The sequence below is a fragment of the Molothrus ater genome, chromosome 2, assembly GCF_012460135.2.
Source record: "Molothrus ater isolate BHLD 08-10-18 breed brown headed cowbird chromosome 2, BPBGC_Mater_1.1, whole genome shotgun sequence".
NCBI lineage: Eukaryota > Metazoa > Chordata > Aves > Passeriformes > Icteridae > Molothrus > Molothrus ater.
Genome location: NC_050479.2, coordinates 16,493,819 through 16,519,138, shown reverse-complemented (window position 1 = coordinate 16,519,138; position 25,320 = coordinate 16,493,819). Strand labels below are relative to the sequence as shown.

At 38.4% G+C, this 25,320-nt stretch overlaps 1 protein-coding gene across 5 annotated transcripts in view; it reads right to left on the bottom strand.

Moving 5' to 3' along the window:
• Positions 1–6,281: 6,281 nt before the first annotated feature.
• The window catches only part of SCML2 (Scm polycomb group protein like 2), a 75,188-nt gene continuing 56,149 nt past the window's right edge, over positions 6,282–25,320 (bottom strand). For 4 of the 5 annotated variants that reach the window (XM_036379379.1, XM_036379401.2, XM_036379390.2 and 1 more), the window contains 7 exons: positions 24,872–25,007; positions 22,822–23,025; positions 18,232–18,414; positions 17,098–17,211; positions 10,944–11,225; positions 10,104–10,267; positions 6,282–8,623 (listed from right to left, as the gene is read on the bottom strand). In XM_036379379.1, the coding sequence (XP_036235272.1) occupies positions 8,498–8,623; positions 10,104–10,267; positions 10,944–11,225; positions 17,098–17,211; positions 18,232–18,414; positions 22,822–23,025; positions 24,872–25,007 (1,209 nt within the window). In that variant the 3' untranslated portion in view covers positions 6,282–8,497. The remainder of the gene's footprint in view (positions 8,624–10,103; positions 10,268–10,943; positions 11,226–17,097; positions 17,212–18,231; positions 18,415–22,821; positions 23,026–24,871; positions 25,008–25,320) is intronic. The other variant, XM_054518568.1, reaches the window with a different exon arrangement.

The window sequence follows — 25,320 nt, the reverse complement described above, 5'->3', positions numbered from 1 at the left end:
AGCACTGGGATGATTACACCACCTTGCACATCTCTGCAGAGGTTGGACCCATAGGGGCTCAACAATCAGCTTCACACACATGCACATGAAAGGTTTCAGGGGAAACTGAGCATGGAAGGGAATGAATCAGAGAAGTCTGTGCCCCTTCACTTGCACAGAGGCAACTTGGGACTGTGATCCGACAACAGTAAGTGACTTGTTAACAGTTCTCATGAAGAATATTAGACAATGAAAACAGCATAAAACAACATTGCATAATATCCTGGTGCCAGATGTTTTAGTTTGCTTTTGTGCTCAAGTTTATAAAAACATGTTGAAGGGCTCAGTCAAGGACCTTGTTTTCCTCTGGGGTCTGTTTCTGCCTTCCCAAAGGCAGACAGCCTGACACAGTGACATTAATAATGTTAATTTGTGCAATTTGCTTTTTTCAATCACCTTTCACTTTTTTTCCCCAATGCTTCCTCCTCCTCCTATTTAAAGTTGCACTTCTCTTAGACTATACTACATACCCCTAATGCTGAAGCTTTCAATTCAGAGTACTCTGGGGCAGTCTGACACACACAAGCAAATCCCCTAATTTTAGTGTGGAAAGCCTATTTTCCACAGTTGTTAAAATCATGGTATTGCAATCCTGTTAGGAAAATCTGTTTTGTTGTTGACCATCTGAAACATTTCTTCATGTTTGAGTAGAAATATTACTAATCACTAAAATATTTAGTACTGCTTTGTGCCCATATACCCCAAGCTCTCTTAGAATAATACCATAACATCTCAGTACTGAAATTATTAGGATTGTTCCAAGCTAAGATATGAAAATTAAAAGAGCAAACAGCGGGGTACAATCTAATCAAGTATCTGGAAGGAAGGGCTATTTCTCCTTTTTTCCAAGTGGAACATCATTTTTTCACTGTTTGGAAGTGTGTTTCCAGTGAAACGCTGGTAACAGACATTGCATCCCTGCATCACCCTGTTTCCCCCCCCCTTGCTCCTGGGATTACTAATGTTCCTTAGGCCACAGCTGTTTCAAAACGGTCACATTTTTTGCATTGCTTCAATATCATCCTTCCCACCACATCCTCATCAACGGAGTTCCCATCTTTCTTTGCTTAGGAACAAAGTTAGGCAATTATTTGTCCCAGACTGGCATCTCACAGACCAAGGACAGGCCACTGGACACAAAACAAGGAGGTGCTTCTTTGTGGAGCTTATGTACCCAAAGAAAACCCCTAAAAGTGCCACCAATAAGCATGGGAAAACTATTGAGTTTTGAGGTTTCTGATACACAAGTAATTTCTTGCTTATGGAGGGAAAAAAACCCAAACCCAACCTTACCTGCATTCAAAGTTATAAAGGTAACAAGTAGATTTTTTTTTTTAATGTTTCAAAATAAGTATTTTGAAAGTTGGCCCACAGAGCACAATCCAGTGTAAGAGAGCATGTACCTACCCTTCAGAGACCCTCCACAGCTCAGCCATGATGGCACAAAGCCACCACACTCAATCTTACAGCTCTATGATGCATATGCCACACTCACCTAGAATCACCTATATTTGTCTACATGGGCATCAGAGTGGGGTTTAAAGACACCCACAGAATATTTAAGTGCTTGCTGTCTGCTTTTTGCCACAGCATTCTGTGCAACAACAAAGATCTAAGAAAGCACAAATATTCTCTGTGGATAGAATTTTGGCTAGATATTCTGAACAACTGGACTTTAAAGCCAGACCTCTTGTGTGGTAGAACATGGGACCTGGCCAACATTGCTTGGTTACTGTAATGTGCACCTGAACATTTGCTTCTCAATGCCAATGTCTTCCAATGAAGGACTTGAGTAAGAGGGTTGTTCCAGCTTACTTGCAATGAAGAGAACTTTAGGTGGGGTATTATGTCATGTGCTAAAGTTGAAATGAGTATTGAGTCTCCCATGATAGAAACTGGCTAATAAAACCAGTAGAGTCAAGAAGTCTCTTAAAGCAGATGTTGCTATTTGGTCAGATCACTCATACCCTCAACTCCCATGAACTAAATTCAGAAAGAGTCTGGACAACTGTGATGTCAAGAAATGAAGTTACATTAAGTCAAACCCAAGCCTGTGTTCCCAGGTTTTGGCCCCTCAGCTGTTCTGGCTTTAAAAGAAGTCATACCAATAGTGAGTTATTAGCAGCATCTAAGAAACAATTTAAGGACAGAGAGTGCATGTCTCAAAAACTGGGTTGGGAATTACAAGGATTCATCCCTTGTTTTCAGATAAAAGCATGTCAAGATAAGACTTCACATCCCTGATATGGTTCAAAATGTTTATTCCTAACTTTCCCCTTAAAAATCCCAGCTTAACATGAACAGTCAAAGACACAAGTCAACTGTGAATCTGAAACAGTTTATCTTGATATATCCACCTGGTTTTCTCCTTCCTAATTTTCCATTACTTCATTCTTCATGTATTTTCCTTCCTATGTTTATTGCAAGCAAACCCTATCACTCATCCCAGCCTTGCATTTCTGTTTTCTTTCAAAACATTTAAACTTTCCCCAACCTGTTCATTTCCTGTAGCTAAACACCACCCAGGCAATTACAATTAATATATTACAGTGAATGCAAAGATGTATGAAAGTAATATGCTCCCTTTTGCTGAGCTGCGCTCTTGAAAACAAATGAACAGCTGATAGCAGTCAGGTAAAAAAAAAAAAACAAACTAAAAAAACACATGAACAAACAATAAAAACCCCACCACAAACAAAACAAAACCAAACCACACCAAACTAAAACCAATCAACCAACAAAACCTGCCCACTGTCCCATTACCCACTGAACCTAATAAATAATTATGTTCCAATATAACAATTATTAGCAATTATCTTCCACCTCACCCCTAAAGTACAAGCATAAACCAAGGTTAGACTAAATCTGAGCATTTGTTTATTAATTTCTCCCTCCCCACAATTTTTCCTCATAAAAGCAGAGGCACTTAAAAAAGAAAAGCACTTTGTAGATCACACCTTGAGTAACACTGTGCAGGTGGGAGGCATCTGTTCACAACAGAGTAAGTACCATGCACATCCCCAAGCAAGGGCTGATATCAGTAGCAATCACTGGTACATCAGAGATAAAGCAAGCAAAAGCTGCAGACTCCTTCCCTTACTTTTCATACCATGCAGGATTAAAAAGCACATGGGAAGATCCTTCCCTCAAAAGGGTCTCAATAATAGGAAACGTGTTCTGCAGCACTAGTTTGGAGAGATGGAAGTTGTGGAGGAGTTCAGACTTGTTTGAAAACCTCACTCTTGGAAATCTAGACAGCATTAGCCAAATTGCTTGGGGAAACAGAGTGCCTCCATAACTACTAAAAAGAACTAAATATAAGAAAGGGAAAAATTCAGCAGAATCATGACCTCTTGCATTTGAACACCAGACTTTCTAAGGTGTGCCACCATTCATTATGTTTTTTTCCCACTGCCTTGGGAATTGCCTCAGCATCCACCTGGAAGGGTAGATGAGTCTGTCTGTCCAGATCTGGACCTCAGAGCTGGGACAGTCAACACAGGGTAATGGCAATTGTCATGGTACTTTTGTGGCATATTCATTTTCTTCCAGCTGTCACAACTAGAAAGGAACCATTGGCAGAGAGGGTTTCTGCCAGCTTCAAGCTGTACATCTGTTCACGCTTGTCTGTTCAGAAAACATGGGATGCAATCTCTCCTTCCCCTTGTGCTGGCATCTGTTGCTTGTGCTGTTTGTCCTCAAAGGCCTTGGATTTCGGAAACGGGAAATTGAATCTCTGTGGATGAAAATGCCTTTGTGTATTTTAAAAAGAAAAGAAGTAGAGATGTGCAGCCTTCGCTATCAGCACTAAATAATTCCCCTGCAGTTAATGAAAGCTGAAATAAAACTAGCAGTGGTCCATAAAGCTATGAGGAGAAACAGCTTGTGCAGGACTCCTCTGCATGTACAGCAGGACTGGGAGATTCTGGAGCTGATAGAAGCTAATTCTGATTAAAATGGGACAAATTACAGCTAATCAAAATTATCTGCTAGAATAGGGATGGATGATTATGTAAGTGAGGAATTTAAAAGCCCACTGGATCACTTTAATGGCATATTTTAAGTACTCACAGGACTCCCATCATCTACCACAGCCACAATAATGAGGATTTATTTAGAACAAACCATCAGAGAACAAAGTAGCAAAATACTTCACCATTAAATAACCCCCGAACCCTATCTCTGCAGTTTTCACACTAAAAATATATATAAAATGTTATGTATACAGTTGCAGACTCACAATATTGAGTTTACAACAGACTCTTCAGATTTTAACAAGTCTCAAAATGGCTCTGCATGACCTTTGAAACAACAGGAACACTGACAGTTGGGGAACACAATCCCAGGATTATGAGCTAGTTAGGAAGCTTTACAGAGCAAAAGATTATAATCAAGGCTTGAAAAAAAAGCAGCAATCATTTCACCACTAAAATGGACATGAAATCAGCTTCTGCCTCCCTGCATCACTCTTAGGCAGTTCCAAATGAGCACTTTTTACTCACTCCCACGGTTTTACATGTAATGACGATAGAGAGGAGGAATAGATGACCTTTGAAATTGATCTTAAGGAGGTCTCTCTTTTTTTCTTTTTTCCTCTTCAAGCCAAGCCAGTGTAACTCTACACAGTCTCAACTTGGCAGAAAGAGCAACAAAAAAATGAGGACACTCATTACTTAGAAGAGGTTCACACCTCTTCATTCATTTTACTCTATTATGTAACTAGCTGGCCAATCAAAGAAAAAAAAATACTGCTATCATTCCCTTTTAAAGTGTGTTTCTCTCCATGATCCTGCATTAAAATAGACAACATTCTATAACTAACAAAAGAAGATTGTGGAAAACTTGGGCCTGCTGCTGAATGAGGAGGGGGACCTCATTACATGGAAGAGGCTGAATTACTGCCTCAGTGTACCCATATTTCAATTCTCTGAATTTCAGCTTAAATTAAAGGACAGACAAGCACAAAGAAACTTTTATCTGATCAGGTTAAAAGTTCAAGATTTTAGTCATCCCCACCCAGGGCTCATTTTTCCTCTACAAAAATACTGGAGATACTCAAATTTAAAATTTTTGTATCATGTTCAGGGCTTACATAATCACATCCACAGACTCACATAAAACTGTCAGAGCTACAGAGATGGTTAACACCACTTTTTGCAAATCATATCCCTGACTGCAGAGGAAGAGTTCCTACCAATATAATGAGTAATAAGATGAACATCTTTGTGCCTGTGTCTACCACCTGAAATAAAAAATGGTGTGTCTTTATCCAAAGCAACAAAAAACGGGAAGATGCTCCACCCTTCAAGCCAACATTGGTAACACAATATTGCTGTCTTTCACTGTCATTCCTACATATGTGTGAAAAAGTCCTACAATATGTTACACTGCCACACCCTACCCTCCAGCCTTCTTCAATTCCACTGTTCCACAGGTGTTCTGCAAAAATAATTTTTAGAGCTGCTAGTCCTCCCAGGCAGCAGTATTTTAATTTCCAATAGTCCCACAATGCACTGAGGAGTTATGGCACTGTCTTCCAAGATGACCAAAAGTTACAGAAGCAGATAAACAGATGAACCCATGTTGATAGAAAAGCAACTGGAGAAACAAAGAGACTAAATCATATTGTCTTGTATATCAAATAAACACCAAAAAGATACTAAGTATGTTCTGAGAGATATCAGATGCAAAATGCCTCTGGACTACTGGTACTGCCAACTTGCAATTTTCATCAACTGACAGTTGTGAGGTTACCATTAACCCAATCCAAGTTCCTTCTCAGGCACTGGCTGATTGCTGATAACAATCACTGGAACAAGAGACTTCTGTATCACAGAAATAAGAAAGCTTGACGTCTACAAAGTTCAAACTTACTGCCATTAACTGCTTTAAAATATCTTCATATCTTTATCTGAACACAGCACAAACAGTTTTTATCAGCCTCTTTCCCTCAGTGGTGATATGAGAATTCTATAAGCTTTAAGTTGGATAATGAGATACACAAAACAAAATAGTTGAATAACTAGATAAGTTCTTACTTTGAAAGCATAGAACAACCCAAATTCAAACATTAATTGCTTCAGATGAACAAGGTTGGAATGATCTTACCCTTTTCATGAAAACCTCCTCATATCAGATGTTTCCATGAACTGTCAGGAACAGCCAAATGCCAGATCAGGCAGCCACCCTTGCCTACGCAGAGAGCACTCATCCATCCACACGGCATCAAACAGAACAGACAGTTACAACAATGAACAAACTATTTTATTTTTCTTGCTAGATAAGAACATCCCACTGAAAATAAAGAATAAAAAATATATTCTGTTGTAAGACTCTGAATGCTTGAAACTCACACAACAGCACACGGAGAAATTCTGGTACAGCAACATCACAGTTATCTTTGTGCACATGGGTACACAGAAAGCCTTGAACAAATATTTATACCCAAAATAGTGCCATGTACAAAAGACCAAACAGAAAATTCAAACGTCTTTGTTTTTCTTATGCCAAGGGCAATGTAAAAAATGAAAATTGTTTCCAGTCAATTACTTCCACTTAAATTGTATGGGATCTTTTTATGCTGAAGAACCCAAATTCAGCATAATAAGGCATAGAAGAAGTAGTATACAATTATATATATGTATAAACAATATACTGAACACGTGGGGCATGATGTTTTCATTAATATATAAATCTTGGTGTAACCATATGAAAGTGAAGCCAGTATTTTTCTAACACCAAGAGAAAGTACTCTGTTTCTTCAATCAATGCTCTGACATTTTCTTACTATAAACAGCATGCCTGTATTGTATCATCTAAGCATACATGCACCACAAAAGATATGCAAAACAAATGGATACAGATAAACTTTAGTGTCAAATGTCTAATGATGTAATAACAAAAACAATTCTCAGGGCCCAAATGACTTTCTGAATTGAAATGGCATTGCAGTCACTTAAAATAAGAAAATACTTGGACTCGTGAGTCACAAAATTCACTGTTTTTTAGTAGTACCTTGCTGAAATCTGATGAGTATCAGTCTACGGGTAAAGAAAGTCATTTTCAAAAAAGGAATTTGTAAAAAATACATTTATACTATATGCTTTCATATAAAAAGGCATTAAGAAATATAATAAATCCTACCATTTTAGGACTACACCTTCCCTAACAAACAGTTTTATCACTTGACTATTACATACAGTACATTCAATTTCCTAAACAGAAAGTGTATTTTCTTGTCCCTGATGTATTTTACAACTGGCAGTGACAACAAACTGTTTTATTATCACCACTCGTTCTTGCAGCTTATACAAACAGCACCAATTTTACCCAAAAAAAGGTTTATCAGTTACATAGTAGCACTTCCTCACAGGAAATATAAACCCAAAACATTGGAACCAAATGTGTCTTTCCAAATATATATCAGAATATATGGCTCAGAGTTAAGGGATGAATAACCAGGAGTATTGCATAGTACAGGGATCTTGCCTGTATGAATAAAAACACCTTTTGATTGTTTGTCACCTTCTGACTCCAAGAACAAATTAAACAGGTGCTAATGAAAGTAATACACAACTAAATTTACTGGTAAAAAAACCCTAAGAAATTGTACAGTTCTCTCTGGCACAGTGCAAAGTACACATTATAAAACTGAAAAAATATGTACAGTGTGTATGTATATTTTTATATAGTACGTATTTCCCTGACACATACACATGTACATATAAAAAGCATGAACACATCCATGCCAAACTTAGCAAAAAGATGGAATGTTTAATATGTGGATGCATTGTTCCAGTGAAATCAGTCTGTCTCAGAAATGGCTGTTTATACAGCCAATATGACCTTCCATGAAACAGAAATATTTACTGCCTGCCTAAACTGACAATATATGATACATTTGTCCTCATAACTTCCCAAAGGACTGATAATCACTTTATAAAAGCTTATACTTGTATTAAGCTCTCTCTTCCATTACCCTTCCTCTCTTCCGAAAGACCAGAATATTCACTACAGAGATGAAATCTTCTATTTTAAGATTTTCTTGCAATATAAAAGTTTACAGCCACCCCTGTAAAAAATATTAACACCTGATGCTGGTTTAATTTATTATTTCCCTTTGGGATTCAGCTGTTTTGGTTCTGGATATGAACACGTTGGCTGAAGCCTGTAGCTCAGAACACACTTTTCAGGATTCAGAGAGCGTTGTTACCAGACCTGCCCACACCCAGTATGATCAACTGTCCTTCCCTGCCAACTTTCTGTGAAAGAGTTTGCAAAAATACTAGAATGTAATACAAATCCCTCCCCCCTGCTTTATCCTGAATGTCTCTTTTACAATTCGAGGCCACTTTCAAAAATAAAGGTTTGTATCAGCAAAAGCGTTTCAAATGAAGGCGATGGCTGTGAACCTGAGAGCTTGGTGTGACCCCAACTCACATCTGTGGCATTGAACTGGCTAGAACTTCCCTTGTTTAAGTCGTTCAATGTGGTAGCACAGCTTTAGGGCAGGCCCCAGCTTCAGTCCCATATATTTCATTATCATATCACTCCTCAGTAAGAGTAGTGCTTTCCCATCAATTTCCTGCAGAAGGAAGAGAATAAACACAACAGACAACTACTTTAACAAGCTGCGCGGGAAACCGGGAAAGTACATTATAAAGTTGTTTATACTGTAGTAAAAACATATCTACTATATACAAAACAGCAACTGTAAGTTTGAATTTACAGATGACCACTGAAATTTAATTTGTTTTAGTATTTTTAATGTGTGATTAAGTATTTGAGATGTTAAAGAAAGAAAATAATAGTGAATAAAAGAAACTGATCAAACAACCCTCAGAATTAGGGTTTCCAACCAAGAAAAGAGTGAATGGGTCAAGGGAAAAAATAGAAAGAAGCAGCAAAGGAAGGTCTGTGCAGTTTGTGATTAAATGATCCAAGCACTGAGGCCTTGCACTGAACCTTGAAAACAGCTGTGGGAGGATTTTGGCATGCATGTGCAAGTGGTCATATGGAGAAAAGGGCTAGAGACCATCTAAATATGGGAAATTAGACAGATCTATTTCCATGTTGAACCAAAGAGATTGTCAGGATCAAGACCAAGGACAACCTAGTCAGATTTCAACTGTCTGACTGAGAAGCTGCTGAAATATGACAGTCCTAAGCTCTTAGTATCATTACTTACCACAGAGAGGCAATTAGTTCCATAAAGCACCATAAAGAGAAACACTTTGTCTTACTTTTTTAAACATAAACCTGACAAAACAAGTGACATTTACTGTTGTTATACAACTAAGAATAAAATATAAGACAGGAATCTACATCAGAAGTTATTTTGATTTTTCATTCCAATCCAGCTTGCTCAGAGCTTAAACTGTTAGGAGGAGCTGGAGCAGAACATAGGTGAAATACTACTAAAGAGAAAGCCAATCTCTTTTTGGAGGGCCATATATGCAATAAAATAAGAAAGCAGCCATTTACTGAGCAACCTACCATAGAAAGACACAGCAAGAAGAAATAGGGGAGATCAAACCTACTGCAACCTGGTAACAGTTTCTGTCTCTAAAGATAACATCTAGTCAGACCTATGAAACCCTTGTTTTCTCAAACAGATTAATTAAATATTTCAGTTCTCTGAATTTTAGTATCAATGACCAAGTGCCTAGCTAATGATAGGTAACATCATCTCTGCTCTAGAAGATTAAGTCTCCAAAACACGGGGGACTGAATGCCCCACACTGTACATGAGAATGCCATTGTCTCTAGAGGCACCAGGGAGGACAGGGGTACCACAGATGTTGGCCATTAGAACTTGGGCACTTCCAGGTTGGCAATATTCCACATACACTGGAAAGATGTGGCTATTTATGTTAGTCTAGTAAGACTGAAAAACATATACTGCAGGAGGGGTTTCAGGTAGGAAAGTAATTTTCCACCTCTCTCTAATATATCTGGAGAGTCTTCTCCACCTCCAGATGCAAAAAGACTGATAGACATGAAAGTTGTATTTTAAGAGATTAACATGATACAATCTACTAGAACAGAATGGACAAGCATCATACATGTCTTCTGAAGAGTTCTGCATGTGGAGCCAGTGCCCGTGGATCAGCTTCTTTCACAAAACGCACTACTTCCTCTATTGACCAAGTGGAAGGATCCTTATTCAATATTCTTGAAGGTTCCCTTTTTAGTGAATTCAAATCCGGTCCAGTTGTGGAACTTGCAGCTTTTAATACAAAAATATTGTAAAAAGAAGAAGCATCACTAGTTTGTACAGGGATAACACATTTCATTTCACATAAGACACTTTAATATTACCTTATGGAATTTATTATGCATTGTTTCCAATATATTAAAATATGCTTTCTTTCCCTTCTAATAATACTGAACTGTTCCTTTTGTCTTTAAATGTCTTCTATAACTGCAAATATTTACAGCAGCACAAATTAGCACTGTGACATACCTAGAGGGATTAGTTTTACTTGTACTTGGCTCCTGAGTCCCAAGATGCTATTAACTGGGAATGAGGCAAAGGCAAGTGAAGCTGTGCAGACAGAAGGAAACTCTACTCCTGTATTTCAGCAACATGGCAATATTTGATAAGATGCTCAGGAAGTGAGCTGCATGTAGCTATCCCTGTCTGCTCTGGCTTGCTGCAGGGTCCATCATAACAGCAAGAAGAAGCTGCAGCAGCAAAGACCTTCCCTGGCTTGCACTACACTATTAATACTAAAAGGCTTAAGTTTTGTATTTGCAGTTACGTTAGCAAGACTGACATGCTTGGCAACAGCACATTTCACTCCATATGCAAGCTCTCCAATGGCAAAGAACTTCTTTATTCATAACTTTGTCTGTTAATTGAAGCAGTTACATACTCTGGAAGGGTTTGTGTAACAGCATACCTTCAATCCGCCTCTGTATCCGATTCCTGCTGACTTCATAGTAACCACTGCTCCCAGCTGAGCTCAGGGACAGCCTGCGCAGGACTGGGGCTGAATTTGAGGTAGCAGTTGCTGGCTGATGGGAGTTTCTGTAATATGCAGCATTTCCTGAAGGGCGGTACTCTGTGGAATTTCGACAGGCTGGGTTTGATGGATTTACAGAATTAAGTGCAGAATCCATAGAATCCTCAGAAAATCGGTGTTCTTTGGAAGTGCTGTTTTCCTCTATAGGCAATGTTTCTGCTACACAAAAAGCAAACACCAATTTGTTCAAAGTGATGGACATTACACCTTTGTTACTTAAGGTCTAGCTATGTTCTCTTGAAGGTACTGACAGATTGTAATACTGTTAACAAATTTCTTGTGAGACAATCACTGAGACAGAATGTTTGTCCCTTTTCTTCAACTAATCATTGGGCTCTTATTGTATTTTCAAACATTATTTTTGTAGCAGAAGATTTAATATGTCAAGTTTGAGACATTCTTCCATTAATCATTTCAGTTGTACTTACTGAAAGCTATGAGCAGGGAAATGACAGAGGAATTCTTTTTTATAAAATTGTCTGCTGTAAATATTGATACATCAAATAATTTTAGTCAAGAATTTTCATTGCTTTTTAAACATATAATTAAAAAGCCAACCATTAATATTATGTAGCATTTATTTTGCAAGACATTATTAATGCAAAAAAACCCCGCATGTTAACTAACAATTGTTTAGTAAGTTCTAAACAGCAGAGAGAGTTACCAACTTCATAAAGAAAACAAATGTACAATAAATATCTATGGACCCACAGGTTCAGACAGAGGTGCCATTATTAAAAAGGGAAGAGGTTACAGACAAAGCCACAGAAGGCTGTGAGTGCCTGGTATGGCACACTAATGTAACATGTTTTGACCACCCTGATTTATCTTCACACAGTTCTTTGCATACGGCAGGGTTTCAAGGTCTCTAACTGCAGACTCTGGAAAGCTAAAGATTCAGGTAAATTACTGAACCCACAGAGCAAGCATAAAAAAAAAGTGAAGTCTCGGGGGGGAGTATAACAATAATCTAGTTCTTATGTCTTTTCAGTGAATAAAGGAAAGCAACATCCACTCAGAAGACTTGTGAACTCTTTAAAGTCTGTCAATACTGATTCGAAGCCACCTGAATGTAGTTAAGCATGTCCCTTTCCCTGGGCCGTGAGACAGGAGCCAGGTTTGCTTGATTACTGAAAATTCCACTCCCATTCAGCCCAATTCAGGTCTGTTTGAGAGAAGCATGCTGCATGAGGAAAAAAAACCCAAATCAACAGGAACACCACTCCATTCTCTAGCAATCATAGATACTCTCCTCTGTTTGCATCAGACCACTATCTAGCACAAGAAAGAACTTGGAAGCATGATGTACAAATCTGTATGAAACAAATGCTGCTTTGGCAGGAGAGTTAAGAGCTGGAAAAATATAGCTAACAGGTTCACAGAAGTGTAAGCCCCACACTACCATCTTGAAAATAACTCTACTGAAGTTATAAAACATATGCTAGTGAGGCAGCATATTCTTTGGAATAAGAACTGGTATGTTCTGCAAAACAAGTTCCTGAAATAAGCTTTTTTACTACTCTTCTTATATGAAAACTTTCAAGAATTATTGGGCAAATGCCCAATTAAAACCAAAGGAAGAGTATTTTCCTAAAAAAACCCAGTGACCTTCTCAAGCATGCTTTCAACTTGCTTGAGGTTCTCTTCTGCACCTCTTGCTTGAGGTTCTTCTCTCAGATTCTCTTTCTGAATCCTGTTTAAAGTGTACTACAGCAAGGAACTGTTATGTGTATTATGACCTTCAAACACCATAACCCTGAAAGGGTGTTAAAGGCTCTCAGAGAGCCAGCTCCCTGCTCAGTGAATTCAGTAAGGCAAGACCATAGAATCAAAGAATGGAACCACAGAATCGTTTTGGCTGGAAAAAGCCACAATGACCATTGGTAATCCAGTACCACTGTGTTCACCACTGAGCCACATCTACATGTCTTTTAAATACTCCCAGGGATGGTGACTCAAGCCTGGGCAACCTGTTCCAATGCTTGACAAGACTTTAGTGAAGAAACTTTTCGGAATACCCAATTTGAACTTCTTCATGTGCAACTTGAGGCCATTTCCTCTTGTCTTATTGGCTGGGAGAAGTGTTAGGTGGGAGAAGATATAAATTCCCACCTGCCAGTAACCTCCTTTCACATAAGTGTAGAGCACAGTAAGGTGAAAGGAGGTGAGCACTTCCACCAGCTCCTTCAGTACTCCTGGGCAGATTCTATATAGTCCTAGAGACTTGTGCATATTAGTGACCATTTTCTCTTGGCTTGTGGGGGCTTCAATCTGCTTCCCATCCCCACCTTCCAGTTCAGGATGCTGGGTACATGGAGAACAACTAATCTTAGTACTGAAGACAGAACTAACAGCTTTCCTAAAACTTCATCACTTTGTTTCACCCCACATCCAATAAAGGTTTGAGATTCTCCTTAGCCCTCCCCTGACTGCTGAGAAAAATGGGACAAAAATTTCTTGTCTTTTATGGCAGTAGCCAGATTAAGTGCTATTTGGGCTTTAACCTTTCTAATTTTTGCCCCAAATAACCTAAGAGCATCTTTGTAGTCCTTCTGATTTTCCTGCCCCTTCATCCAAAGTCCTTTTTTTCCCTGAGTTCCAGCCAAACTTTTCTGTTCAACCAGGACAGTCTTCTTCCATGCAAGCTTGTCTTTCAGCATGTGAGGAGGGCCTGCTCCTGCATCTTTATGTCCAGCCTTCCTGGACTCCTTATCTGCAAGGTGATGTAACATCTTTTACTGTATTTGATAGTCATGGAATAAAGAAGCTTTTATGGATACAAGTCCTTCTCTTTCATACAAATAACTTTCAAAATAACCGCTGCAAAACTTTCTAGTTTGTCCGACCTGAATCACAAAAGCAACGAAGAAGCTACTGAGGTATTTAAAGAAAACAAACAAGAAAACAAAAGCCTTTATATTTCTCAGAAGTACTTACAGCAACTTACCAAGATTAAAAACAAAAGATATCATTCCACAAAATTTCAGAGAGACTTTAAAAGATGAAGTAAATGATGGACACTATAAAATTAAAAAGTAGCCAACCAAGGGAAAATTAGAGCTGTAGAGCATGAAACAGCATCTCAGTCCAAGGCTGAAAGGCAGAGGTGATACCTTAAATTGTTACAGCAAAGCTGTATGAAGGAGCATAACTTTTAACTGACTGAACCTGTACATTCAGATTTCAGAAGTCTTGAAAGGTAGGATGGAACAATGGAGACAACACTCCTCAGCAGAGTTTCAACTGGAGTATTGTAGCATGTACTAACTCCATGTAACATAATAAGGAAAAAGATTTTTAAAGTTTTTATGGTAAACTAGCAGGAATAGCAGGAATCTGGTAGTAGGTTGGGTTTTTTTTTTTTTTTTTTGTTTTTTGTTTTTTAATAATTGGCTTGCATTATGTTTGTCAAGATTTCTGTAGAAAAAAATGTTAAAAATTGACTGTATTGCAAAAGAGCTTAATTGTATTCATTCCAGGTGTATGCCAGGTTTCTCTGTGATGTTAAATATCCTGGAGGTAATACTAGGTTTGGGAAAGATCAACTCTGCTTTTTTCCCTCCAAGATATCAGCATTTGACTTTATCGTACTGTAATTCTAACTCATAAACTCATATACACAAGGTAGAAAAGCTGGCATATTTCCCATCATTTTTTAGGTAAGGCTTTCTGTTCAGTAGCTATAGTATTCAATCCACTTTCCAATCCATCCATCCAGCTTCTCTACAAACAAAATGCAGCCAAATTGGCATCTAGGAAATGGAGCATTGCAATCCATGGAGTGACTCAGTTCGCCTACCTCGGCATTTTGAGCAGCTGTGAATAACAGGGGTATGGAAGGAGATGGGAGGTTCCACTGCAGAATGCCTGACCTCTGGGCAGATTAATGAAGGCCAGTAAGAGGCCTTCAGTTTCAAATGTAGGGCTGACAGCAGACTGTTTAGGCACTGAAGCCTTAGCAGGAACTGGATGTTTTGTTTTCTTGAGGCTCTTCTGGGAATTAGAAGCCAGTTGTTCTGTCTCATACATAACAAAATGATGTAATTGGACACAGTAGTAGGAACACTCTGTTTTCAGGGGAAGGGAGTCTGAGTTATTCCCCACTCCCTCCTTCTTTATCTTTCGTAACTTTAAGAAGAAACTGTTAGTGAGCAAGAAAGGCAGCAAAACCTGCAAAGCATATCCCTGAGCAGATCAGAAGGAAAACGAGCTGTCTGAAAGACTTTCCCACAATTACTCCATTTTGCCTTCAAATGATATTTCAAAACAACTATTTTAAGACAACTGTGTCTCAATGGAACCAGAACTTTTTGGGGGCAGATCTTTCTTGTTAACCAACCCATGACTGACCGCTACAAAATTGCCTCCAGATTTTCAGCAGAGGACATTGTCCTAATGGGAAACACACAATGCTAGAGAACACTTTGCCTGTTAAAATACACAGAGTACAAATTCAAACCTCTGAAACTATGGAAAAACACTTACTTTAATTACTTCTTATTCAAGTAACTGCATTTTAAAACGAACTTGTGATCTTAAAAAGTATTTTAAAGGTTACCCTGACTCCATCTGTAGAAGATCTGCTAGCAAACAAGGAATAAAAAGCAGAATGTGTACTCATGTTTACTTGAGTAAGATTTCTTACAAGATACTGCAGATCTACTTAAACATTTCTTTTGCTCCAAATGAAACAACTTCATTTGAGTATTATTAAGTGCTCCACACTAATTATGTTAGTACCAGAAATATAACTTAGATATATAATGTATCTCTGGAATTAAACCAGAACTTGTTTTGTGAAGACACGGAAGTCAATAATCAATGCAGAACTGTGTATAATAACAGCTACAGGAAATATAAAGATGTGAATATGTTATATATATAAAAATAATAAGACATATAATTTTAAATAAGTTATCGTTTGGAACATTTTAATTTTACATCCTTTTCTGCTTTAACTGTAGTCTTATGGCTTTTTAATATGCACAGAAGAGATATCCTGCCTCCACTCATGGCAATAGATACAAAATCATTTCAAAGTCACAAACAAAAAAAAGAAAAAAAGGAGGAAAAAATTACTAATCTCCACTATACTTCAAAAAAGCCCTTGGAAATGATGTGCAAGTATCTTGCTGCAAGAGAAAGTATGTATCAGATGGGATAAGTCAGTATCATCAACTTACCATGTCTTAACCAGTTAAATAGCAAATACTCAACCATTTTGCTCTGTCTCTCTCACTGACATTTAAACCTAGATGCTTTACTTCACATCTGAGGCAGACTAAGACTAGACATGTGCTCAGTTACTGCAGCTGAGCTGCAGCACAGGAAGAAGTGTTATTTCATCTGTGAACTACACCAGCCTAAGAGTGAGCTGTCACAGGGGGGCCACACTACCCCCTGGCCATGGCTGCCTTCCACTCAATCCTCCCCTGTGCTCATCCAAGTCCACAGAGAGTCACTCCAGAGAAGTAAAACGAGACTTCACCAGAATGTTTTCTGTGCTTTTGCTCACTGCTTCAGCTCACTACCCAGCCAGGGAAAGGGAGCAGGGGGTGGGCTAGGACTCAGTGCAGGGACAAGGAGGCAAGGAAAGCAGGAGCAGCACAACTTCCACTGGCAGCTAGCTAGCCACAAACTCAGCTGAATTGTATCATCTAGCTGCACCCTTACTCACTTAACGAACCCAGCCTGGAGTTAAGAGTTGCTTCCAATTTACCACCTAACCCATTTCAAGGCAATTGGTTTTCTGCTTAGTTGCCCTACATGGAGCAGGAGGCTTCATCTGTCACCTGTGTGCTTGAGCCCCTTCACAGAAAAGGCTGTGGGTTTAGGAGAAGCACTGCTGGAGCCTGCAGTAGATCTTCTTTAAGTGAAAAGTGCCAGTGATCAATAATTAACATACTTTCCACCCTGACCTGTCAAAGGCTTAGAGACAAACCAGATACATATGTTGTACTCAGTCCTTTTTGACTGGAAATACTGAAACCATAAATAATCCTCATATATAATTCTGACATAATGTAATTACCTTCAGATGGATGAGCATCATTTCGGGGAAGCTTAGGGGAAAGAGGAGCAGTGTATGGTGGAGAGTCCTGAGGGTATCGTTTAGCACTCCTGTTTTCAGGTATTTCTTCTTTGGCTGTGAGGAGGAAAAGTCACTACCTGTTACTCTAGCATAAAGCTGCTCGTGGGCTAAGTCCAGAGACAGAAGCTAATGGCTGACAGACATCAGCCATTCACCAGGTTAGAGTTCCATTTCTTGTGTCACACAGACTCAGTCACTTCAATACAAAATTTCAAAGCTGAATAACCTTGACCCTGTCTACCTTCCCGAATAGTTAAAATTAAGAACTTTCATACAATAGATAGAATTATAAACATAATTTCTGCATTGGAAAGAGGAAAAAAAATTCTACAGCAGCACCAGAACACAGACTCAGCTATCAAAGAGCTCTGAGGAAGCTTCATTCCCAATATAAATCTTGTGAAATTGTCTTGACAACAAAGCTATCTCAGCTGTGACCCCTGGCTTCACCTGGGACTTGTAATACCAGGTCCTACAAACAACCTGTTGGGAGATCTTGGGCAAGTAATTGCATCTCCCCTTCACTCTACATTCCTGGTGCAGCAAAGGTATTGGACTCACACAAAATTTCACAAGCAGACAATTTCACAAGTTCTTCTACTAGATCACTGGACTGTACATAGTAGAATGTAAAAATTTTTTAGCCACCCCTAAGTAAGGTAAAAAGAGAAAGAAAAGACTTTGTACTTGTGCTGAACTCCCTTTCAGGGGAAGTGCCTTCTCCCAGGCAGCAAGCATCTTTTGGTAAATTCAGTTTATGAGCCGCACATAAATTTAACAAATGAAATGTGAAGTTTTGAGCTTGTCTTTTTAGCAGTATCACAGTGGTGAAGTACATATGCTTTCTGGCTTGCCTACAAGGAGAAGTTTGCTGAACAAAATTATTTCTGCACATGTGGTATGACCTATCCATTACTGTCAAAGCACTTCCACACTGGAACCAATTCACTAAGAACTGACGTGTATAAATTTTAAGCAATTCATGTCACAGAAAGACTAAAAAGTTGCATTTCCTAAAGTCCCCACATTTCTCAGAAATATCAGCACTTGAAAATAACAAGTGATGAACAGTACCTGGCTTATTCCTATCGTACTCCATAGGACTGTGGGCACATCCCATGTAAGGGCTGAAGGGCTGGCTACTGAAGAGATTATCACACTGCAGACTGTGGCAGAGCTTCTCCAAGAAGCGTAGGACAAACGATGCACTGTTTACAGAAGGAAGATTGATGGCATGCTTTTCCCCATCAAAGGAAGCTGTGAATAAGAAGATTATGTCAAACACCCCCCAAGCATCATGAAGTATAGTAAAACACCATCATTAACTTAAAGGAAAAGACAGCCAGACTTGATTTAAACCATGCAAGACATGAGAGGAGTAAACAATCATTCTGATAGTTTAAAAAATTTATATCGAAAGGACTGATCTCACATTCCATGGGATCCACGTCAGTTTAAATTTGCTTTATGGGAACTTATTTTAATAAAATAATTTTGGATTCACACCAGTATAACAAAACTTACAACTCCCTCACCACTGAAACTCTATGTGGAATTTCCATCACTTATAAAGCAGCAGGCTCTCCACTACCTATTTACAGGAGATAGCAAAAGAAACACCCCTTACAATACTTGCTAAAAAATACCCCACAATCCTCCTAAAAAAATCAACAAAAAGCTCAGCTCAACAAAAAAAAAAAAAAAAAAAAAAAAAACAAAAACAAAACAAAAGCCCAAAAAAAACCCTAAAGAAATGAAACAAACAATTTTAGTATTTTTTCTCAGTTTCTAACTGAATGGAGAATACTTGTGGTAAGGTGCTGGGATCCATTACCACTGAAATTCTGACTCAGAAATTGTTTTGCCATTTGCTATTTTATCCCTAGAGAAATCTATCCTGCTGTCAACACTACAGTGGTCAAGCACCCATTTATTTCAACAGGAGTTAGGTGGCAGAGATACCACAGCAGCCACAAATGGATCTGTTGTCTTTTAAACTGAGTGATTACAAAGAGTCTGGACATGTGCCTATGTCTTTTCCTTGTTGATATCTTTCCTTGCCCTCAAATAGTGTGGCAGCTGAGGATATTTTTCTTTTTTGTGAAAATTAGTAAGGTTTGGAAAAGAATCAATACTCCAGATACATGGATAAATAATTACCATTACATCAGCTGAAACTTTTAGTTACTTGTGATTAGGAAGACTTTAGAACAAAGCAGGAACAAACTTGCAACTTGCTTAGGACTGAAAAGAAGTGGCATAAACACCAGGTTTATGCATCAATTTGTCTTTTTGGTTTTCAGCCTGTCATGTAGCTTTCTCTTGTTAACATAAGTTTCCAAATGATAAGCAGAGCTTTAAAGGATCACATTTTGTTGGTGGCAGATGCTTAAAAAAAAAAAAAAAAAAAAAAAAAGCGAGCCAGAAATGACAAGAAAGCCTTTACTCACAGATCTGAATTCAGGAATGCTTCCATATTGTGTTACAAAAGAGACAGATAATATATGCAAAACCAAGGAAAATGTCTAAGTCTAGCATATTTTAGGCTTCTTTAGGAAATCTGAAGTGTCAATTACTTACACTGTTGATGTAAGGAAGCTTCTGATTAGAGTTAATGTGAGTTAACCAGCCAGCACCAACAACAAGGTGCTGCCTCTCCCACCTGCTTTCATGACAGACTGACCAGTGCAAGTGCTTAAAGTTTAAGAGTCAGTACTACAAGACTGAAGTGTTTCCATGGCCTATTAGGTTTTTTCCAGGCTCCAGTGTCCAAATGAAGTGCTAATGATTAAAGTCCCACATGTAGCTCAGACACAAGGTCCTCTACATCCTGTTTGGGGAAGGAGTCTCCAAAGGCAAATTTTTGCTTGGAACTCAACCAGTTCTGAAGAGCAAATGGGCTGTGAGAGCTACCATAGCTTGACCTTCTGACAAATTAACTGTAAGGTAGTAGTCAACTACAGCAGAAATTTAAAATGCTCTATAATAGCCTTATGGATCTACCTGTATGGCCTTTGGGGAAATGACTTCTTCTATACCCCTTAATTTCTCATTTTGAAAAAAAGCATTGAAAAGAACAATGCTACTCAGGAGTTGTCAAGAGGATAAAGCAAGAAACAGCTGAGGTGTTGTGACTGCCCCAGCAAAACATTTCATGAGAAAAATCCACAAATAAAGATTCAGTGGAAACACAGCTCCCCCAGACTCTTAACACCTGAGGGCACCCATACAAACTCCAGCCAAGAGTGTGGGATCCAGATCCATAGGCTCAGCTGTCTACTCTGATTGGGAAAAACATAAGCATCTTACTTCCCAGATAAATGCTAGGGGAAAAAATAAAAAGGAGTACCTCTGAGGTGTAATAACCTCAATTTTAATGATATATAAACAGGGACTGAAGCCTGCATGTGCAACCCCAGCTCTCAGGATGAAGAGTCATACTCATTTCTTCGCCTTCCATTCTTTAAGTATGTTTTACATAGCAGGTTCAAGCTGGGAAAAAGACTGAGAACGAAACAATCAGAGAAATGTGTTTTTCTGATAGTGATGACACTCATCCTAGAGTCAGATTTTAATTGAGAAAATTTATCTGAGCCTCAATCTTTTTCATCCCATCAAACACCATAGTCTCTGTTCTACAAAGAGAAAAAAGGGGCTGACACCACCACCATTAGTGGGCTTGCTAATCAAGCCTTTAATTTCCTTTCTGTTTTATTTGCCTGAATTGAAAGCTTATGCATTAAGCAAAAATAAAATAGTTTATGCTTTTGTTTGAGAAGGAAAAGATGGAAAAATCCTAAATTTAATGTTATTCAAAACAATTATTTTCCTTGGTAGCTGAACCAAAAGAACCCACTAATTATTCCATGTATTCTAGCAAGATTATTTTATCCATGTCCTCATCAGCACACTGTTGCCTCCTATGGAAGGTATAATACTTTCTATAAAAGCATCAATTCACGAAAGACTTAGATTTCTTTGCTTATTATCTGCCACAACATTTTTTTTCTTGACAGTTTAAAAAAAACCCAATCAAATCCTGAACAACAAGCCACCCTCCAGACCCACTTTAAAACAAAAAGGCTACAACTGTATTTCCTTATTTTATTCTACAGATGCTTTCCTCTTCTTCCTTACTATTCATGTGCACAGCTAGATGTAATGTGCTACATTAATCTAAGTCATATTTTATGCTTCACAAAACTTATCACACACAAATTTTTGATAAAATGACAAGGAGTGTTTGCTCAGCCACTTCTCAGCTACTCCATTTGACAAGCCAAGGAGAAGCAAGAGCTCAAGAACACTAGAAACCCACTGGGGACTTGTGGCTTTACTATCAGCCAGACCAGGACTCCAGAGCAGTCCACATCACCAGGTTCCTCAAATCCAGAATACAGGCCTTGGGGTGAAGCCAGGTGCACAACAGTAAATCCTTTCTGTACAGAATTTTTGAATGCAAACAAGCCACAGCTACATAAGGAATCTGAAATTTCTCTCTCCTGTTCAAAAGTATTATTTTCAATTACTCAGTCAACGCCCAGAGATGCCACTGGCCTGGGATTTAGCCCTTGTTGATAAACAATCCCAAAGAGAATACTGGCAATGAACATCTCAGGGCATTTTGCTCCAGAAAACTGACTTGCCTGAAATAGGTACAGCAAGGTATTAATAATATAACAAACATTCATATACATTGAAAAAATAAGGCAGTACCAGTTTCAAACGATGCCATTAAACCTCTACTACACAGCAGAGAAGCAGCATCCATTTTGTGCACAGACTCAGGGGGATGCCTGAACAAGGCTTACTGTAGCTCTGCCATACACAGGTTGGGGTGCTGCTCTTTAAATACAGTTAGACAGCAACATCTGTATGAATACTTAACTGATTCTCTATTCCACTAATCATCTTTCACATCTGGTTTAATGTAAAGAGATTAAAGTAATGCCAGGTCTTTTACCATCACTGATGGATTTATGAATTGATGTGCTAACTGTTATACATAGAATATTTCCTAGTCTAGAAGGAAAAAATGTCAAGCAGCAGCTATTCAGATTGAGACATAGAGATCATTTATCTACAAACCTGCCATCAATATGTAATAGAAATAAACCTATTCCATAACAGGTGACATAGGTGGGTGAAGAGTGACCTGAGATACTGCTGCAGTTCTGGGGAATGGGGCAAGGGAAGCAGCAGCAACTTTAACGTGTGGAATCACTTGCCTGGAAGCTAAACAGATTAGTTTGAGACTTGTCACCCCTTGGTTAATGCTTTAAGAGCACAAACGTCGTGCATGGCTAAGATTATGCGAATGACTTGAACTAATAAAGCTGATTATTTCACTTGTAGTGAGTTTACTTGACAAATGTTTGGCTACAGCTGCTAAATGAGGGACACAAGCTCTACTTAGTGTAAGAAACTAAATGTATTGTGCATTTGTAATTTAAACACTGCTATTGCTATATTTTAATTCATATTTAAAGAATTGTTCAAATCACTCTGAACTCAGAGTAAGATAAATCATACATCATCAATGTTCACACCTGTGCTTACACAGCTACAAAAGTGATATAAATTCATTGCAACTACTTCAGTTCTTCTGCCCCACCTCAAGTTCAACAAGTAAAGAAACAAAAGAAACAGAGCATCTTCACATACCAGTTATCATTTCCCCTCCATGATGGCCAGATTTCAGAAATCCAAAGACTGTTTTGGCTTGATAGGCACAATCCACACAAGCCTGTACAGCCTGCTGAAGTACCACATTTACAGGACCTGGTCCAAAATGGTCTGGAAGCTGCTGAACCTTCTTCTTATCCAGGTGAGGCCCAGAATTTCCATGTTTGTTCACATAAACACACACTGAAAAGGTACAAGCCATATTTACTGCCAAGGAACCAAGACACGTTTCCAAGTTAGAACTGCAAATTGTCATTTTAGTTTTAATCCTGCAGAAAAGTTATACTGGTCAACTCAAGAAGCTGAGCATGCACACATATTTTTCAGAGCATGCAGAAAGTGCTCTTCTACCAAGGTTCTCCTGACTGAATCCTAAACTCACTTTTTCTCATGCTTTCTGAAGCCCTCTTTAACCTCACTAATGTAACAAAGCTGACATGATCTGTGCTTGTGTTTTGACTAATCTCTGCTCATACACTAGTTCCAGTGAAGTACAAATTACTGGTAGGTACTCCAAACTACCAAGCCACAATTCTACAAAGCAGGCCTTACCAAGTTAGTGCTTAATTTTTTTCCTATTTGAGAAGCTGCAACAAAGAGAACCGTGTGTTATATACTTGCCACTGATGCTCATTCTGCAGCACCCATAGGGCACTAACATATACATCACACAGAGTGGCTACCAAAGGCCTGCAGCTTCAGAAGACCTGAACCACTCACAGGATTTCCACACTGCAATGTGACTGGTCTGCTAAATAAACACTTCTTTACAAACACTAAGGTGATTTAAAGTGTACCACAAAACAATCATATAGGACTTTTGTAACTACTTTTTAAAGAGACAATGTGAAACTGTCCTCCAAAACAACTACCAAGGCAGAAGAACATGGGAAACATGCAAATTATGATTTTTTTTCTTGTTCATCCTGGCTGCCACATGACCATGAATGCACCCAAGACATTATTACAGCTTAATAAAATATGTGCCTCTGTGGTGATTGAGCAATCTAAACATTCTGTTACAGAGAAGACTGACATATTTTCTGAGCTGTAGTTTGATTTTAGATAAAACCCTAAGCATTTAAAAATAAAGTATTTCTACAAGAGTTTTAATGATGTAATATCTTCGTGCATATCTGTTTACTCTCTGATGTCATCAAATTGAAGGACACCTATTTGTACAAATAATCAAAGCTACAAAACAACAAGAATAGTGTGGCATTTTCTGTCTGGGCTCAGCAACAACTGTCTTGCAAAAGGTTTATTTTCCTAGGAAAAAGGTACTTGTTTTCCTCTCATCCATGACTGAAATTGGGTGTGAGAAGAGCCTGACAACTTCTATCGTAAAAACACATTTTGAATGTAAAAAAGCACCACAAGCAAAATGATGGTAATTTATGGAGTTTTTAGAAAATTCTGAGATTTTGGCTGACAATATATGAATTGTTTCACTACAGGGTTACCAGTTCCTCAATGGGTTAGTTCATCTACTGGCTTATTTCTTTTCTGCCAATCCATTTCAAGACACATTTCATTATATTTAGAGGCAAAAAAAAATCAAACATGAGAAAGAGGAATGTATTTCTTCTGATTGCCATTACTGGGTTTTAACAGAGTTGGTTCTTTTCATGTAAGGTTATATAGAGATAAAATCTCCATTTTGTAACATTACAGTACAGCTTGCATGGGATCAGAATTTCATATGGGCTTTTAGCTACATCTATTCCCATTTCATACATTAAGGAGTAGGACAGACATGAAAGAACTGTACAGTTTCCTTCTTCACACAGGAACAAACTGCCAGGTCTAGCAGACCTATCAAAAGTCCCTGTGCCCCAGCACTTATTGCTATAATGTGGGCATCCAAATACCATTTCTGAAAAGTAACTCTGGCTCCTACAAATATCTTTCAAAAATAAGGCAGCTGGATAATGATTTACAGTAATAAGAAGTTAGTTTGCAGCACATTCTTCATAAAAATGAAACTGCTTGACATGGAAGCCATTTCACACACTTCTTTGTTTTTTACCTGTGGATATAACTGCTGCAGTTGTACCAGACAAACTGATTCCATCTTTAAGTATCTGTGCAGTGCCATTTTCCCCCTCAGGAGATGACTGAGGAGAAAGAGATGTAGGAGTCAGTTGTTCAGGCAAGGTTTTTTTCTGTTAAGAGGAAAAAAAAAAACAGAGTCAAAATATTTAATGTTTTTTAAGGAGTCTGCACAACCTTCCTGCTATCAGTTACCATCTTAATGAATGTGTGTGGTTCCTTATTATTTACCACACACAGCAGAGAAGGGAAAGTTCAGGAAAGGAAGACCAGAAACTGTCAGTTTGCAGTTACAGCTACTTTAGTAATGCAGTGGAAGACAAAAGACTTAGAAAAGAACCCACCTTTGCCTAAAAAGTGGGAAAAGAAAGAGCTTTATATACTACTTCATGACTCTTCTAAAAATCTTAGGAAGAGGTATTCCAG